We start from the raw sequence: 20,321 nt of genomic DNA on the forward strand, positions 1-20,321 counted from the left end.
TAAACTATAAAATCTTTAACAAAACAAGAGGAAGAAAAATAAGATAGAATAGTGTGCTCGAGTGTACCCTCAAGCAAGAGAACTCTAAACCAAGGCAGTGGAAGACCATGGTACAGAGGTTATGGCACTACCCAAGACTAGAGAACAATGGTTTGATTTTGGAGTGTCCTCCTAGAAGAGCTGCTTACCATAGCTAAAGAGTCTCTTCTACCCTTACGAAGAGGAAAGTAGCCACTGAACAATTACAGTGCAGTAACCCCTTGAGTGAAGAAGAATTATTTGGTAATCAGTGTTGTCAGGTGTATGAGGAGAGAGGAGAATATGTAAATAGGCCAGACTATTCAGTGAGTGTGTAGGCAAAGGGAAAATGAACCGTAACCAGAGAGAAGGATCCAATGTAGTACTGTCTGGCCAGTCAAAAGACCCCATAACTCTCTAGCGGTAGTATCTCAACGGGTGGCTGGTACCTTGGCTAACCTACTACCTATAACTGTACTTGAACTCTGTATGGCAGAGTTTTACCATATACAGAAATTATTTTTTTTCTTTATTAAATTCATTATGAACGGCATATTCTGCTTTTTTCTCATACAGTATTTACATTTTACACAAATGGAAAATATTTATGTAATTCATGAAAGTGTTAGAGTAAGGTAGCTTAGCACAAAACTTCAAGAGGATGGGAACATGCTGGATAAAAACACCAAATTTTATATATAACCACTGTTAGGCCTCCAATGGTCATTTTTTCCAGCCATTTATTTTCTTGTTCACTGCTTTCTTCAGATTGCTTCGTGGTTGCCGATGTGATAACGTTCCTGACTGGTGAATGCCAGACTGGTATTCGAGTCCCGCTCAAAGTCGTTAGTTTCTTTGATCACTGTAACCTCACCATCCTTGTGAGCTAAGGATGGCGGGTTTTGGAGAGCCTACAGATCTATCTGCTGAGTCATCAGCTGCCATTGCCTGGCCTTCCTTGGTCCTACCTTGGGAGGAGAGGGGGCTTGGGCACTGATGATACATATATATATATATATATATATATATATATATATATATATATATATATATGTGGTCAGTCTCTAGGGCATTGTCCTGCTTGATAGGGTAATGTTACTATCCCTTGCCTCTGCCATTCATGAGTGGTCTTTAAACCCTTTAAACTGCTTTTATATCACTCTTTATCTTGGGAACAGCCACTGATGCTTTGGGAATTGCCACAGGTGGAGTATTTGTGAAGCTGGGTGGTAGCTGTTGGATCTTTTCCTTCTTGGATCTGACCCCTATTTGATGCGTTTAGTGACCAGCGTTGCTGTCTCAACCACACTCGTGGGTAAATGCAGTAGCCCCATTAAATTTCCACAAGCGCTTTCAAGTTTTCAAGCAACACATTATTTCCTTCAAAGTTGACTTTTAGTAGAAGGCCATTCCATTCTAAGTTTTAATACATATTTAAATCATATTGTTCAAGGATTAAAAACAAATATTTTATATTTATTTTATTTATGGTAGTTCTGCATTCATTATCAAAGCTTTATTACCAAAATTTAAAGCACTCTTATGAAGTGTGGTTGTTTTACAAAGAAAAGTGTGTGTTTTCTTTTTGACAAAGAAATGTAATCGGAGTCAAGTGTGACCACAGAGAGGTGCCAGCTATTGTTATATGACCACATTTTGAGACAAAAAACCCTCCACAAAATGGAACCACTGTTGGTAACTGGAAGAGATTGATACTTGTGCCATGAAGCAACTTTCAACAGCTCTGCTTGAGGGGTTGTAATCAAGGTTTTCTAAAGTCCCCACAGTGAACGGACCTTTTCAGAGCTGAGCAGAACCTACTAATACTTTCATCTTCATGTTCTCACAGACAGCAGTGGCTATTTCATTCTCTACATGCAGGACCCTGTCTTTAGTGATCAGTTGTTTGAACCTTGTCTGTAAACTGAGGCTGATGTTACCAATGTACTATGGAAGGGGTGGTTTACACTTTATTGAATGGCATAATCTTGTAACTTGACCCTTGTGTGTTACTTAGTCCCTATGCTCAAAATTCCTGGTCTTCGTGCAGTTGTAAAGGATGACTTGTGAGGCTGTGTGACAGGCTTGGGAATCTTTGGTGTCCTGGTCTTTTAGATCGGGTGCTTTCATCAGTATGGTAATCAGGGATTTGAGTTGGGTAGGGACTGACATTTGCTGGCAATCACTGGGAGAGGCACTATCTAAACTGAATTCACTTCGAGCTGTAGATTTCATTTTATACAATCCCAGCAGCCTTTGCTAATATCAGGGCATCGCTCTCAAAATCATGCTTGAATGTCTACCTCAACATGTGCTGCATTCCTTGTTCAAACAAAAGTATAATTTGTTTTCCATCATTTTGGTCTGGTCCAAGGGAATTGGTTAAAAACTTGGTCTTTGAAACAGGCTTTATTATTCTCACTGTTAATGCCAAAGTCTGCAAGATGTGTCTTGGTTATTATTATTAATTATGATTATTAATTGCTAAGCTATAACCCTAGTTGAAAAAGCAGGATGTGTCCTTCTAGGAGAGCTGTTACCATAGCTAAAGAGTCTCTTATACCTTTACCAAGAGTTAAGTAGCCACTGAACAATTACAGTACAGTAGTTAACCACTTGGGTGAAAAAAAATTGTTTGGTAATCTCAGTGTTGACAGGTGTATGAGAACAGAGGAGAATCTGTAAAGAATAAGCCAGAATATTCGGTGTATGTGTAGGCAAAGGTAAAGAACCATAACCAGAGAGAAGGATCTAATGTAGTACTGCCTGGCCAGTCAAAGGACCCCATACCTTTTTAGCGGTAGTATTTCAACGGGCAGCTGGTGGCCTGGTCAACTTACTACCTACAAATTTAGGCAAATTTTAAATCAAATATACCTTTTACCTCATTTTCAATTTGTATGAGGAGTTCTACAATGGCTCTTGCTTTGATTTTTTCATATTCATAGGTTCATCCTTGGAACCTTTTTGTCTCACTGGAGAGCTATGGTGATTCCAAAAACCAACGAGACAAGGTAGATAGTACTTGGCTTCCAAGCAATATTGTCACTGGCTCCTTCAATCCTGTCCAATAGCTCTGTATCATGCAGATTCCTTGAGTAAAGGCTGGTTTACACGGTTCGACAGACAAGTGTTTGAAGTGGTGTTCGAATGTGTGTATGGGGTACTTGGCTGTCGAACATTTTTGTCGAATAGTTTGAAGTCTGTTCTCCCCTGACTTGTGGGTGGGGCTTCATTGTCCACAAACCTTATGCATTTTGGCTAACTCCACTTATTTGAACCGTTGACAAGCGGGTTCGACAAACCGTTTGACCATGTAAACCCCGCTATAGACTTGACATTATTATCTGTGCATAAAGTTCTAAGTTCATGCAAGGGTCCATCTTCCTTTGCAAAATATGCAGCTGGTCTTGTCAATTGAGTGATGTGGTTGCTGGTGCCTGTCTTCTGGGGTTTAAGGTTTAAAGGTTGCTCATGAATGTCAGAAGCAAGGGACAGTGACAGTGCCTTAGAGACTAACCATATATCGATATGATCAGCTCCCAAGCCCCCTCTTCACCAAAGCTAGGACCGGGGAGGGCCAGGCAATGGCTGCTGATGACTCAGCAGGTAGACCTAAAGGCTCCCCCAAAGCCCCCTTCTTTAGCTCATAAGGATAGGGATGTTGTAGACACTATAAGAAACTGTCTAGTCTGAGCGGGACTCGATCTCCCGACCAGCGGACCGCCAGGAAGGGACGTTTTCAAAGGGCCAACGCATCCGTTTTGCTCTTTCTCTTTCCAGTCTGTTTATATTAAATTGGGAATGGCAAGATTTGTGCCACTTACTGTGCCTGATTCCTACTGTGATATCAAGGCTGAAATTCAGTGGCACTGGTTTCAGTTCTCTGAAATAGGCCATATTTTCTAGGAATGATGCTAGGCCTTTGGTGCTGATGTAACGGCTCCCTGTAGATTCATTGGGCGAATAAGGGATTCATTTATGTTTTATTAGCAAATTATACACTGTGGCCTCTCCACTATCATGAAATTCAGTTTAAAAAAACCTGCAACAGAAGGAAAATTACAACATATGCTGCATGTACGTACAATATACGACATATTCAAGGTGATAATTTTGCCTTCAGATGATGAAATACAAAGTTCTTTCAGGCAGGCATCTTGCTGTTCTGATCAGTCAGTGCCATCTCTGTAATTAAACATTGGTTCCAACATGTCCCCATCAACTACCTAAGCTACCTCACTATTACTGATGTATTAGACTGATTTTTTTTTCTTGAAAAATAAGAGACCCTATTGTAATTGTTGATGAATTTTTGCAGCATACTTATGGCATATATACAACCAAAGGGCCAACGCATCCGTTTTGCTCTTTCTCTTTCCAGTCTGTTTATATTAAATTGGGAATGGCAAGATTTGTGCCACTTACTGTGCCTGATTCCTACTGTGATATCAAGGCTGAAATTCAGTGGCACTGGTTTCAGTTCTCTGAAATAGGCCATATTTTCTAGGAATGATGCTAGGCCTTTGGTGCTGATGTAACGGCTCCCTGTAGATTCATTGGGCGAATAAGGGATTCATTTATGTTTTATTAGCAAATTATACACTGTGGCCTCTCCACTATCATGAAATTCAGTTTAAAAAAACCTGCAACAGAAGGAAAATTACAACATATGCTGCATGTACGTACAATATACGACATATTCAAGGTGATAATTTTGCCTTCAGATGATGAAATACAAAGTTCTTTCAGGCAGGCATCTTGCTGTTCTGATCAGTCAGTGCCATCTCTGTAATTAAACATTGGTTCCAACATGTCCCCATCAACTACCTAAGCTACCTCACTATTACTGATGTATTAGACTGATTTTTTTTTCTTGAAAAATAAGAGACCCTATTGTAATTGTTGATGAATTTTTGCAGCATACTTATGGCATATATACAACCATCCTGAAGATATACCCGACAGTGAACCGGAGGAAATTATTGATAGTGATGGCGGAGGTCCCGACATATTGGAAGTAACCGAGGTTAGTAAAACAGTACCCATAATGATAGCTAAAACAACATGAAATAGATGTAGAAATCTATTTGTTTTTCTTTTATATTATTTTTATGATTTTAATTTTTTTAAATTTAAGCTTTTATAAGCCTAAAGGGGTTTGTTCCTATGCGTATACAAACTTTCGTCATTTATAAGGGTTTACAGTACTCTTAAATCACTTTGCTACGACCAGAAAAAGAAATTCTTGGAATGCTGGTAACATTGTATGCTTATTAGCTGTAAACCCACGCTATGGGTGAGCGCACAGCCTCAGAGAGTGTGTCCACTTTTATCATGGTTGCCACACTGAATGGACATGAAGTCCATGCTGTGTTGTTATGCCTTTTCTTTCCTTGTGTGCTAGTGATTGTAAGTGGTGCCGAAGGTAGCATGCATACTTGCCCCAGCCTTGAAGGGTACCCTTGTGGAATCTTCATCAGCTTGGTTGAGATAGAGCCCCATCCTTTTTGCCCGAGTTGCTGTGGTTAGTGGTGCTCTTTTTCTTCACCTTGTGATTTTTGCAAGGAATTCCCACCCTCCCAGTGGGAGAAGTATGGTGCTCATTGTAAGGAGAGGGCTAAGAGAGATCTGTCTCCTACTTCTTCCTCTCATACGAGTAATAAACAAAAGCCTTCTGTTACAACACATGATATCTCCCATACGGATCCTTCTTTATCAGAGTTTCCCGAAACTCCAGTAACCAAGGATGGCAATCATATTCACCAGGATAATGATTTTACCAAAGTGTTATCTCCTATGGAGCATAGTGAGCCTGATTTAACCCACAGTGATACAGATGCTTTGGCATCGGCTCTTGGTGCACCCATTGCAAGATACAGTACAAGTATCCCTATTACCTGATTATGCGAGTGTTAACAGATCTCTCTCTAACGAGTGTTTACTGTAGATTAGCAGCCTTTTATTTCAGATATTATGGACCAGGGAGATTTCTTATGAGACCTGTCATAGGCCTTTCCCTCTTGAACCAGTTTTTGCTCTAAACCAAGTTCAAGATGGAGACCCCAACCACAGTTCTTCAGGCCATCAGGAAGAACGACTCCACGTTCACCATAGACCTGAAGGATGCCTACTTTCAGGTCCCCATGTGTCACAGGTCCAGAAAGTACCTGAGATTCCCTTTCAGAGACAAGATCTACCACGTCAAGGTGCTGTGCTTTACCCTATCCACAGCCCCTTAAGTCTCTACTTGTCTGTTTTTCCTTGTCTCGGCTTGGGCTCATGCCATGGGTATCAGACTTCTGAGGTATCTGGACGACTGGCTTCCCATGGCAGATTCAAAGTCAAAATTTTTACTCCTCAGAGATCTTTTCAACATTTGCCGAGATTCAGGGATCCAGCTGGAAGTCCAGTCTTATACCTCAGCACCACCTTCCTTATATAGGTATGGATTTGGACTCGGGCTGAGCCAGGCCACATCTATCTAAGGTCAGAGTGCTAAGACTTGGGCAAGTGGCAGCTCCCTTTCTTGAAAGGGAAGCTCTTCCAACTTGCTCTTAGCAGAGACTCACAGGCCATCTCACCTTCCTTGCAAAGTTGAGACAGGAACTGGAAGTATCTCCAGAAGTCTCGCTGCCAGAATCGTCGCTGGTTGACTCCTGGGACATGGTCATTTTGGGTATGGCTAATCTGGCTCTTTCCTTGGCCTGGCGTCTCGGCTTTGGGATGGCCCCTGTCTGAGTAAGAACTGCCTCAGCGGTGGCTGCTGGAGCTTTCTCGAGCCTACTGGATCCAGCCGGGTTGTCCAAGAACTGCTCCCCCAGTCCACTGGCTGCAGGCTCTGGTGGACTAACTGAGTTAGTTGCCAGAACAGGCTAGGAAACAAGCAGTCCACTTGGGACAGGAGACTCCCTGAAGCATGGTACAGGGTGGATTAACGTTGTGAACCCTGGAGGGGGCTGTAGACCTCCAATCAGTGGCTCTGCTCCAGTCACTGGAATTGCCAGACCATTGTAATTTGGCCAAGCAGGGGACGTAGATGGAGCACTGGTGGTCACTGTGGTTGTGACCCCAATGGCAACGTGGCACGTTGGTGACGGCTCAACGGTCTTCAGGGCCGCCACTTGAAGTGTCAGGGACTTGACCTGAGTTGTCAGGTCACTGACAATCCTGACAAGACTCTCTACATCCCGGCTCAGGCTCTTCTTAGCCTTTCGGCGTTTACTGGATGACGATGCCATCACTAAAGGTTGGTGTTTCCCGGGTCTGGGCACCAAAAATTATGTAGTGGTTTGCGGACTGTGGCCAGAGGTAGCACCCGAACTGCCTAGTGTCCGAATGCCGACCACAACCCGACGTTCACTACACAACAAATATACAACTGTGTAATACCCCAAAAAACTTAAGTAACAGGTCAAGAGAACGGAGCTCTGGGCACCACCCCTTGAGTTATACTGGGCAAGGGGACCCAGCTTGAACCTTGTTATTTATCATACCTTTCCTTCTCTTGCCTTTGGCTTGCTGATTATAAGTAAAGGTATAAGAACATTAGGTGAAAGGGAATATTATAATTAATAAAGGAACACACTGTGGGAGGAAAGAATTATGATAAATTTCTGTACTTAAGAGATCTTAAAAAACAGTGGCTAGGGAAGGGGGCCACATTGGTGTAAGGAACTGGAATGATATGCTGTATTCATAAAAACAAAAAATTTTTATTTGAAAAAACTGTTAGGAATATTATATCAATTAGAATAATCAAAGGCAAAATTAACATCCCTTTTTGCATATTGTACCAGCAAGAGAAAAAATACTAGCTACATGCAAGGTATACCACTTCAGTTACAAAACGGAACATTAAAATCCTAACAAAACATGACTGCAGAACCCTCAATGCCCGAATTCTTTACTGAAAACTTCCCCAATGTTAATAATCAATGGCCTTAGTATTGACCAGTCATGTTCTGCCGTCAAATCTGCTTTGAAGAACGGCAGCTAAAACTGAAGAATGGCATGCCAAAATACAGCTGAGGGCCAGTGTCTGTCTTCCCTCATTACTTACAATCACATCACACAATTCATTCTTACACTAAAGTTTCTGTAAGCTTTCAGAAGTGTTGACATCACATTGATGGGAAAGTATGAAAAATATTGCACTTTACTTAATACAACACCTCAATACAGTTTTTCCCTTGATCGCAGGACTCTAACATACCATAATTTAATTCTTGTCCCACATCTCTCTCATATCATGAATATGGAAAACTCAGTCACCATACAGTGATCCCTCGTTTATCGCGGTAGATAGGTTCCAGACCCGACCGCGATAGGTGAAAATCCGCGAAGTAGTGACACCATATTTACCTATTTATTTAACATGTATATTCAGACTTTTAAAACCTTCCCTTGTACGTAGTACTGTTAAAAAACTACCCTTTAATGTACAGAACACTTAATGCATGTACTACAGTACCCTAAACTAAAAGAGGCACAAATATTAAAGGCGATTTTATATCATGCGTTTCCTAAACACGCCAAAAAGCACGATAAAAAATGGCAACCAATGTTTTGTTTACGTTTATCTCTGATCATAATGAAGAAACAAACGCATTTTGTGTACACATCTGTGTATAGGTTAGTTTTTGCATCGATTATATTGATTATACAGTGTGTTGATTTTGTTATTACCAATGTTTTACTTAATTTTTCTTAGGACTTCCAAATGAAATGTTTTTCTTTATGACGCCGCCTGAAAATGTGGCGTCATAAAGTACGCTCCATCTTCGATCGTAATAAACAAACGAAGGCATTTAACGCGCATGATGAAAGTGATAAATGATGATTTTTCAATATTAAACTTACCCGATAATCATGTAGCTGTCAACTCCGTTGCCCGACAGAATTCTATGGAGGGATACGCCAGCTATCACAATACTAGAAGGGGGTGTATTTACCAGCGCCACCTGTGGCCAGGTACTCAAGTACTTCTTGTTGACACCTCCTCAATTATTCCTCTGTCGTGCTTCCGGCAAGACGTTCTGGGATACGCTTATGTTCTTGGAGTATTTTCACGACTTTGGTGAAGTATTTCTCTTTGATTTCGGCTGTCGCTTTACTGGAAACTTCTATATTAGCTTAGTTAGCTTTTGGAATTAATTTGATTAATTATGGTGACGAGAGAGTATGAACTCTCGTTCACCTTACAATGGCCGACCCTTCCCTTAGACGGAAGTGTTGGTGTCTAAGAGAGTATAGACTCTCTTTCTTAATTTTGCTTAACAAAAGTTATAGTTTATTTTATATCTCTCCGCCTCTTATAGGCCTCTTCGATTAACTTCCTTTTATTATAAACTCATTAAAATTAATTTTTATATTTGTTTATATTCGACCTTCCTAATAGTAGGCGGTCTTTTACCGAAGTTAATAAACTTTGAGCCCGTCATTTCGGTTTTACCTGTTAACATATTATGCTATTTCCGCCACAGAGTTTGAAAGATTTTCTTTGACAGTCTCGTACTGTTTTCAAAGTTGAACTAACGTTTTGTTTTGTCTCTGCAGTTGTTGACGTTCAGAACGTTCAACTTGCACTCTATCGTTACGATAGAGAAAGAATGTTCACGGTTTCACGTTGCAGTAAGAGTAACCGTGTCTAGCGTTTTGTTCATTCTTTCTTAACTTAATGGTTTTGATCCTAATAAAGGAACTTTTCAGTTTTTTTCCTTTAACAATAATATGTTTTAACGATATATATGATTGGGCTCTTCTCTCAGGTTCTAAGTCAAGAGAGAGAGAGAGAGAGAGATAGAGACGGAGGGAGAAAGAGGATAAACGTTTCATTCAAGCCTGCCAGGCGTACGAGTAACGTCGTTATCGTTTTTGCTCTTCTCCCTAGTCTCTTTAGGGGAAGAAACTAAACGTTTCTAGAGTGATCTAGTGTTTAGTCTCTTTCCAACCACTGAATTATCTTTCATTAGATTTTTCTGTTACATTGTAATTCTGTTTTCGCAATTACTAACTTTGAGAAAGGATAGAATTGCGTATTTCAGGTACAAACCACTTAAAGTTTCGAGTTCAGTGAAATAAGTGCAAACAGAAATCAAAGTGATAAGTGATTAGTGCGTGAGGGTACTTTTGTGCGCGCCAGTCGTCCTCCCAGTCCGGGACCTCTTGCAAGCTCCCAAGCCCAGGGGAGAAGCAATGTCGAAGGGCATAAGGGTTCAGCAGGCCTTGATCGGCGCACAGAAGTATTCTCGGTGGTTGTGGGCGTGTCTTACCGAGACCGTCACTCCCACCCGCAGACGATTGAGCCCTTATTTTGCTCGTCTGCAGAAGAGATTAGGGGAGAAAATAAAGGCAGAGTAACGCTGGTCTCAGGTCTCAAGACCTCTTAAACGTTAAGTCCAGACCTATGCCAGACGTACGAAGTTAAAGTTCACAACCCGAATGCAGTCATTGGGTTAGCTCTGACTCTCCTCAGTCATCAGTTGATTACACTCCGCCTAAGAGGAGTAAGGTTCTGCCACAACAGATCTCTGCTGTTAAGGCTTTACCTCAGCAGAACTTAGTGTCTGCCGACCCCAAGTTAACTCTACTGCAGTCCATACAGTCACAACTTTCGGTCTTGATGCGTGAGTGTCGGGCTGAGAGTGTTGCGCCTCCGCCTCCGCCTACACTCCCCCCCGCCTATGATCGCTCCGCCTGATCACAGTACCACCTGCCAGGCGTACGATGTTGTGAACTCTACTACAGTCCATGCAAGCACAGCTTTCGGACTTGATGCGTGAGTGTCGGGCTGAGAGTGTTGCTCCTCCGCCTCCGCTTACACTCCCTCCACCTACACTCGCTCCGCCTGATCACAGTACCATCTGCCAGGCGTACGATGTTGTGGACTCTACTACAGTCCATGCAAGCACAGCTTTCGGACTTGATGCGTGAGTGTCGGGCTGAGAGTGTTGCTCCTCCGCCTCCGCCTACACTCCCTCCACCTACACTCGCTCCACCTGATCGCAGTTCCATCTGCCAGCAGTTCCACCTGCCAGGCGTACGATGTTGAGCCACGTGCTGAGTTTGCTGTTCCCTGTGGTGTTCAGCCTCCGCCTTCCTTAAGGCAACCTTTACATTGGGATCAGGAGGATTATACCTCTCTTCCTCCGCCTCCACTTGCTGCTCCACCAGTGATGCAACACTCGGTTGAGGTACAACAACCTCTCCCGTCCATGAGTCAGTCTCCTCAGCTCTTGCTGCAGCGAGCTCAACCCTCCACAAGGCAAGCACCACAACACCTTAGCCTTGCGCCTCAGGAGCCTCAGCTTGCGAGACATTTACCTTGTTCTGCGCAGCCTCTTCCTCATCGCGCTCCGCTCACACCACAGGAACTGGAACTTGCTACTCCGCTTCCGCCAACCGCTCAGCAAGCGCAACCCTTGGGTTCAACCACTCATGCTAGGAGTCAGCCTCCTCCACCCATGCGCCTTCCTTCTGCTTGTCTTTTATTCAGCCTTTGCAGACTGAGCCTCAGGTGTTCCCTCATCGGAGTCTTTAAGAGGAAACCACAACTATTGTTGTTCCAGCTCGTTCTGACTCTGCTGTTCAGCATACCTTACCTCCATTTTCATACCATGGTTTAAACCCCATGCAAGCATGCATAAAGCACTCTAGCACTGGTCATGGAATTTCTGAGAAATGTTAAACGCCATGCACACGCTCTGCTTTCCTTACAGCAGGCTCTGCTTACAGCAGGCTCTGCTTACTACATGCTCAGCATTCAGCAGGCTCTGCATTCAGCATGCTCTGCATACAACATGCTCTGCATACAGCATGCTCTGCATTCAGCATGCTCTGCATACAACATGCTCTACATACAGCATGCTCTGCATACAGCATACTCTGCATACATCATGCTCTGCATACCTTACCGCATGCTTCTCAACACATCTTGGGTTGTTGCCAACTCACTAGACTGTCAAGTAGTTTCATAACGTTGCCTTCTAGTCTGCTGCTTTTGCACCAGTGAACCCTCACTCAGAGAACTTAGCTTTTCTAGGATAAGGTCCCTGTAGATGAGAAAGTTCTTTTCTCCCTCCTTCTGATATTCCCTTGAGGACTCTGTCATTTGGAGGGAGCCTTTAGCTGCATAACCTCTTATGGACTTTTATTTAAGCATAACATGCTTACAGGGAAGGTAATGGTTCCACTTCAGCCGCTAATCCCGTCTGTTACCACACCTGCTCCCATAGACCTTGAGCTGTGTTGCATGACATGCAGTCCAAGCTTAGTCCTTGTTAGAGGATTTTTTGTTTACGGAGTCAATGTGTCACGGGGAAGACGTTCAACAACCAACAGAGGGACTTGTTGTGACGCAGTGCGGCAACCTCAGCAACCTGTTAAGGAGTTGTCTGTACGACCCAGACAGTCTAGACAGATTCGGGTTGTCACTGTACTTCCTCGCTTGCCCATGATTGACAGTTTACAGACTGTGCAGCAGTATCATGATCTTGTGTCCGGCTCCGTCAGACGACTGGCTTTTAAGAGCTCCCACAAGTCGTCGCTGTCTGGAGATTTTCAAATGGACTATGGATCTGACCAAGGAACTGGGCCTCCTGGTCAATTTTGAGGAGTCTCAGCTCGTTCCATCCCAGACCATTGTCTCCTTGGGTATGGATCTTCAGAGTCGAGCTTTTCGGACTTGTCCGTCGGCCCCAAGGATCTTCCAAGCCCTAGAATGCATCCAGAGCATGCTGAGAAGGAACCGATGCTTAGTCAGGCAGTGGATGAGTCTAACAGGGACACTTTCATCGCTGGCCCTGTTCATCGAGTTAGGGAGACTCCACCTCCGCCCCCTTCAGTATCATCTAGCTGCTCACTGGATAAAGGACATGACGCTAGAGACGGGCTCAGTTCCTGTTTCCGAAGAGATGAGGTCTACTCTAACGTGGTGGAAGAACAGCATTCTTCTCAAGGAAGGTCTACCATTGGCTGTTCAGACCCCCGATCACCGTCTCTTCTCGGACGCATCGGACACGGGCTGGGGTGCGACACTGGACGGACAGGAATGCTCGGGAACATGGAATCAGGAGCAAAGGACACTTCACATCTTTTGCAAGGAGTTGTTGGCAGTTCATCTGGCCTTGATAAACTTCAAGTCCCTCCAGCTTAACAAGGTGGTGGAGGTGAACTCCGACTACACCACAGCCTTGGCTTACATCTCCAAGCAGGGAGGGACTCATTCGAGGAAGTTGTTCGAGATCGCAAGGGACCTCCTCATTTGGTCAAAAGATCGAAAGCTCACGCTGGTAACGAGGCTCATTCAGGGCGATATGAATGTCATGGCAGATCGCCTCAGCCGGAAGGGTCAGGTCTTCCCCACAGAGTGGACCCTTCACAAGAATGTTTGCAGCAGACTTTGGGCCCTGTGGGGTCAGCCAACCATAGATCTATTCGCTACCTCGATGACCAAGAGGCTCCTCTTGTATTGTTCTCCGATTCCAGACCCAGCAGCAGTTCGCGTGGATGCCTTTCTGCTGGATTGGTCCCATCTCAACCTGTATGCATTCCCGCCGTTCAAGATTGTCAACAGGGTACTTCAGAAGTTCCCCTCTCACAAAGGGACACGGCTGACGTTGGTTGCTCCCCTCTGGCCCGCGAGAGAATGGTTCACCGAGGTACTGCAATAGCTGGTCGACGTTCCCAGGACTCTTCCTCCTAGAGTGGACCTTCTGCGTCAACCTCACGTAAAGAAGGTACACCCAAACCTCCACGCTCTTCGTCTGACTGCCTTCAGACTATCGAAAGACTCTCAAGATCTAGAGGCTTTTCGAAGGAGGCAGCCAGAGCGATTGCCAGAGCAAGGACGACATCCACTCTCAGAGTCTATCAGTCTTAATGGGAAGTCTTCCGAAGCTGGTGCAAGGCCAATGCAGTTTCCTCAACCAGTACCACTGTAACCCAGATTGCTGACTTCCTGTTACATCTAAGGAACGTAAGATCCCTATCAGCTCCTACGATCAAGGGTTACAGAAGTATGTTGGCAGCGGTTTTCCGCCACAGAGGCTTGGATCTTTCCTCCAACAAAGATCTACAGGACCTCCTTAGGTCTTTTGAGACCTCAAAGGAACGTCGGTTGTCCACTCCAGGCTGGAATCTAGACGTGGTCCTAAGGTTCCTAATGTCATCAGGATTTGAACCGCTCCAATCAGCCTCTTTTAAGGACCTCACATTAAAAACTCTTTTCCTCGTGTGCTTAGCAACAGGTAAAAGAGTAAGTGAGATCCACGCCTTCAGCAGGAACATAGGTTTCACATCTGAAACGGCTACATGTTCCTTGCAGCTCGGTTTTTTGGCTAAAAACGAGCTTCCTTCCCGTCCTTGGCCTAAGTCGTTCGAGATCCCAAGCCTGTCCAACATGGTGGGGAACGAACTGGAGAGAGTACTTTGCCCAGTTAGAGCTCTTAAGTACTATCTAAGAAGGTCAAAACCATTACGAGGACAATCAGAAGCCTTATGGTGTGCTATCAAGAAGCCTTCTCTACCAATGTCTAAGAACTCAGTTTCTTACTACATCAGGCTTCTGATTAGAGAAGCAAATTCTCATCTGAAGGAAGAAGACCTTGCTTTGCTGAAGGTAAGGACACATGAAGTGAGAACTGTGGCTACTTCAGTGGCCTTCAAACAGAACCGTTCTCTGCAGAGTGTTATGGATGCAACCTATTGGAGAAGCAAGTCAGTGTTCGCATCATTCTATCTCAAAGATGTCCAGTCTCTTTACGAGTACTGCTACACCCTGGGTCCATTCGTAGCAACGAATGCAGTAGTAGGCGAGGGCTCAGCCACTACATTCCCATAATCCCATAACTTTTTAACCTTTCTCTTGAATACTTTTTATGGGTTGTACGGTCGGCCAAGAAGCCTTCCACATCCTTGTTGATTTGGCGGGTGGTCAATTCTTTCTTGAGAAGCGCCAAGGTTAAAGGTTGTGATGAGGTCCTTTAGTATGGGTTGCAGCCCTGTATACTTTAGCACCTTTGAGTTGATTCAGCCTCCCAAGAGGAACGCTGCGCTCAGTAAGGAAGACGATCTTATTAAAGGCAGAGTAACGGTTCAAGTCGACTTCCTTACCAGGTACTTATTATTTCATTGTTATTGTGGATAACTGATTATATGAAATACGGGATACTTAGCTATCCTTTAGTCTTGTACACTGGTTTTTCACCCACCCCCCTGGGTGTGAATCAGCTACATGATTATCGGGTAAGTTTAATATTGAAAAATGTTATTTTTATTAATAAAATAAATTTTTGAATATACTTACCCGATAATCATGATTTAATCGACCCTCCCTTCCTCCCCATAGAGAACCAGTGGACCGAGGAATAATTGAGGAGGTGTCAACAAGAAGTACTTGAGTACCTGGCCACAGGTGGCGCTGGTAAATACACCCCCTTCTAGTATTGTGATAGCTGGCGTATCCCTCCATAGAATTCTGTCGGGCAACGGAGTTGACAGCTACATGATTATCGGGTAAGTATATTCAAAAATTTATTTTATTAATAAAAATAACATATTACAGTAAAAGCTTTCAGATAATATGTTATTACAAATATTATTTACCGTATCTATATAAAATCATACATACGTAGCAAAGCAGGAAAACAATTTACGAGAGAGAGAGAGAGAGAGAGAGAGAGAGAGAGAGAGAGAGAGAGAGAGAGAGAGAGAGAGAGAGAGAGAGAGAGAGAGAGAGTTGTTTTACGTACGTAAATGTAAATTTTAAACAAAAAAATAGCCCCATTTCATATAAAATAGGTTATTACAAATATTTTATTTTATCATATTACAGTAGTCTGTATAATACTGTAAAGTTCAGTACAGTATGTTGTTGTTAGTCGTGGCGATGAAATTCTCACGAAACAAAAACACGGCATTCGATTACAACAGCTGATTCATTCTCTCTCTCTCTCTCTCTCTCTCTCTCTCTCTCTCTCTCTCTCTCTCTCTCTCTCTCTCTCTTCATGTTATACAATACTTACATATAGATGAAGAAACTGAAATTAGTTTTTTAGTGTCAATTAAATACGAAACGAAAAAATTATGCCGAGTTTACATCCATTTCAATCGTTGCTAAAAATACGGCATCTGATTTCATCAGCAAACCACTATTTTTTGGGAAACATCATTTTATTCTAGAAAATTGCTACTCTTTAAATAGTTAATTGCACATTAAGAAAGCGTGTACTTTTGTTTTTAAATTTCGGGTGTGTTTTAAAAATCGAGTATTGTTGACTTCTTTTTGTTTTACTTTTGGCTGTGATCAGATCAGCTGACGTCTAGCTGCCGCTCTTGAGAGCGTATGAATACACTAACAAAGTATCGTTTATACCATTTCTTAACTTATTCAAACCGTCTCTACAGTTCATATTACATAAGCATCAATGTGTTATAACCTATCAAATTTTTTTGTTTATTACATTTAAAACAACACACACACACACACACACACACACACACACACACACACACACACTCACACTCTCTCCCTCTCTCTCTCTCTCTCTCTCTCTCTCTCTCTCTCTCTCTGTGGGCTACTTTTCACTACCTCCCATTCCTTACCTCTATCTCTCTAACAAATAATATCTTTGTTGCTCCTCAAAGTTTCATTTATATTGAAAATCAATCATGATTCAATTTTCCTTACTTTCTCCAATCTCGTACCATCGGTCACATCGCGGTATTTTCGAAATTTCCGGAAAATCCGCGATATATGTATATACATGTGTTATGAAAAAAATCCGCGAAGTGGTGAATCCGCGATAGTCGAACCGCGAAGTAGCGAGGGATCACTGTAAATCCTTTTTTTTTCAGCAGGAGTCTCAGATCTCCAATCGGCAGGATTCCCTGTCATCCCAATCTCTTTTACAAGTTGGCCCTTATCAGTCTGACGATGAAGGTATCCATGAGTTATTGCAGACCTTCAATTATAACAGTTAAACAGACCACTACACACTAGTAACAGGCAATACCCTAATTCTCTCTCCCTTACACTCCCTACTGAGTGTAGGGGCTGCTGTCAATACCTTGATTATGTAGCTATCAATACCTGGAAATAAGATAATAACGAATAAAAGTATTTTTTTTGGAGAAAGGCACAGAGGGATAATCAAAATTAAGTTTCTAATAATAATACAAAAAATTACTATTTGTTTCATAGCCACAAATCATTTAAGTTTTCCTAGATAGAAACCATTTTTTTCTATTTCATTGGCACCTTATGAACCCCTCTATCAAGGATCAGACAGATCTCACTCTGAAGATGGTATTTCTCTTATCCTTAGTTTCTTCTAAAAGAGTGAGCAAGCTACATGGCTCATCTTATCTGAGGTCACACTCCAGGGAGCAGAAAAATCTGTCTTTTACCTTTGTTCCTGAGTTTTTGGCAAAAATTCAGAACCATTCAGTTTTAGATACAGTAGCAGATTCGTCTCTTTCCATCTCTGCTATCAAAGAGGTAATTAATGATCCAAACAGTCTGTCACTGTCCTGTAAGTCAGTTTAATGTTATCTTAAGAGAACTGCTCCATTTCCTCCTAAAATTTCTAACCTGTTCTTGAGTACAAGTCACAACATAAAGAATGACAAAGAATGCTATCTCCTTTTGTTTATGGGAAGCTATTCTCAAAGCATATGACAAAGAATGCTATCTTCTTTTGTTTACGGGAATTTATTCTCAAAGCATATAAATCCTCGGGAGAATCCGGACTCTCTTAAAGCTTACTTTGCTTAGGGCTGTGGTGGCCGATGTGGTAACGTCCCTGACTGGTGAATGCCAGACTGATGTGCGAGTCCCGCTCAAACTCGTCAATTTCTTCGGTCGGTGCAATCTCACCGTCCTTGTGAGCTAAGAATGGGAGGTTTTGGGGGAGCCTATAGGACTATCTGCTGAGTCATCAGCAGCCATTGCTTGGCCCTCCTTGGTCCTAGCTTGTGTGGAAAGGGGCTTTGCCGCTGATCATATGTATATGTGGTCAGTCTGTAGGGCATTGTCCTGCTCAATAGGTCATTGTCAGTGTCCCTAGCCTCTGCCATTCATGAGTGGCCTTTAAACCTTTAAAACCTTTAAACCCTAACGTTCCGCAAAAAATCACTCGGTAGCCCAAGTCCTTAGTGCCGGGGTTTGGAACAGGCAGACCACCATTATGACTCATTATCTTGAGGACTGTACCCACAGATCACTTGGAACTTTCTCAACATAAAGTTTAGGACTTGCTCCTACAGAACAACTAACTTTTTGTAACGTCATTGGTTATTCTCTGGGTAAGTGGATGTGTGAATGGAATGAATAAGTTCCTTGCATTGCCCCCTGACCTGATATCTCTCAACTGGGAGTACCAACTATGAAGAGATCCTTATGCAGGTAAGAATTGCCTTGTGATATTTAGTTTGTAGGGTAGGTCAATTTTGCAATGAAATTCCATTTTGTTTTAACAAAATTGAGGAGGTATTGAGAAGAGTGAATCAAGAGAGATCACTTTTAAAAGTGATAAGGAGGAGGAAGATAGAATTTCTGGGACATACAGTATAAGAACAGAAAAGAACAAACTTTCGTGCTTTACGGGAAAGATACTCCTATAGGGGAGAAGAGGAAGAGGCCGGCAAAGGAAAACGTTTCAGGACAGCTTACTGGAAGATGTAAATGATAATGTAACAGCTGAACACTTATACAGAGCTAGAGACAGCACCAGGTGGAGGCAAATGACAGCCCATGTTGGAGACATGGCACCTAAATAGATAGAAACCTTGTCAAGTCAATGACTACAACTGAACCTAGAGACAGATATTAAGACCCCGCCTCTCACACAAACCAGGTTGGGTTATCACCTATGATTTATCTGTCTTAGGGCTAGATAGACACCGTTCAGACTGTGGAAACTTCCTCCCAGCTAAGGAAGACTTCTCTTGTAAATGACAAGGGTTTGTATCTGCATAGGAACAAACTAAAAATTTGTAAAACAATTTGTATTTTTCGTAGCCGTATAAACCAGAGTCATTTTAAATGTCATGCCTCATTCACCTTGCAAGTCTAGACCATGATAAGAGTGGGCAGACTCTATGAGGCTGGTGCGCTCACCCACGGCTAGGGTGGACAGTTGATAACCATACAATGTTACCAGCATGCCAAGAATTTCTTTGTCTGGTCATAGCAAAACAATTTCAAGAGTAAACCCTTATATATGAAGGTTTGTATAGCTTGGAAAAATACAAATTGTTTTAAAAATTGTCAGTATTTTGAGTTTTATAAGCCCAAAAATTACAATTTTTAACAAAAAATAATTAGAATATGAAAAATATCAAACATCTGCCCTCAGAATCCCACGTGATAAAGAGGAGTTGTGATATAGATGTACATATATTTACAAATCCCCTATGTACTGAGGGAGCAATATAGCGAGGGATTTACTGTACTTTTAAAGTGTTTACACAATTTCTTTATATCTTATAAGTATGCATAGGTACTGTACTGTAACTTTATTTTTTATTTTTTTTTCTCAGCAAAGGCTCATTAAAATCATGTCAAGAGATTACATGCAGTTCAGACTGTAATGTCTGATGAATATAAATATTATAGTATGTTCTTTGATAACTTTAATTACTTTAGATTCTCTTTTTGATTTGGTTTAAAAGATTAGCTGTTTTCTTAGGGTATAAAAAAAGTTGATGTTTGATTAGTTTAAAACACTGTGCTAATTTTTTTCAGTTATTACTTTGAAAGCCGAGCTTGGTTTTTTTTTTTTTTATAGTTTTGATTGAAAACGCTCGGTTTCATGAAGAACCAGCAGCTGAAGTTTTTTGCCTGGTTTCTGAAACAAGCCATTTGTCTTATCCTAACCTCAAGCAGATGTTTTCAGCTTCAGTTGATTTATTAATTTGTTTCTTTCAGGTCAACGGCAGCATGAATGACACTTTGAAGAACATGTACAAGGCAAAGAGCTCTACTCCCAGGTAATTGGTTGTCATTTATGTTTAATTTTATTCCATCTGCTCACTTATAGAAAATGCTTTAATAATGTTGCAATGAAATGTATTAGAAAAGCAATACAGTATATGATAGAGAAAGGGCAAAGAGTTGCTGGACATGTCCTCATCACACAGACTTGCTTTGTGCTAATACTGAAATGATAGGAAACAGTTGAACGCAAAGAAAGAAAGCTTTAAAAGGCCAAATGCGCAAACATACGTTCGAACAGGACAGCGTTTTGAGTTACAATGACATACCCTGTGGAAGCTAGACCCTCTCCACCCAATGCTCTGGT

The 20,321-nt window shown here is 42.3% G+C and overlaps 2 protein-coding genes across 4 annotated transcripts in view; both read left to right on the forward strand.

Moving 5' to 3' along the window:
• LOC137628913 (uncharacterized protein CG3556-like) overlaps positions 1-20,321 on the forward strand; it is a 243,830-nt gene that overhangs the window by 125,260 nt on the left and 98,249 nt on the right. The window lies entirely within an intron of this gene.
• The window catches only part of LOC137628261 (nuclear valosin-containing protein-like), a 91,411-nt gene that overhangs the window by 13,913 nt on the left and 57,177 nt on the right, over positions 1-20,321 (forward strand). Inside the window, exons 3-4 of the mRNA XM_068359424.1 lie at positions 4,941-5,047; positions 19,949-20,010. Of these exons, the coding sequence (XP_068215525.1) occupies positions 4,941-5,047; positions 19,949-20,010 (169 nt within the window). The remainder of the gene's footprint in view (positions 1-4,940; positions 5,048-19,948; positions 20,011-20,321) is intronic.

This window comes from Palaemon carinicauda, chromosome 36 (genome assembly GCF_036898095.1).
Source record: "Palaemon carinicauda isolate YSFRI2023 chromosome 36, ASM3689809v2, whole genome shotgun sequence".
Classification (NCBI taxonomy): Eukaryota; Metazoa; Arthropoda; class Malacostraca; order Decapoda; family Palaemonidae; genus Palaemon; species Palaemon carinicauda.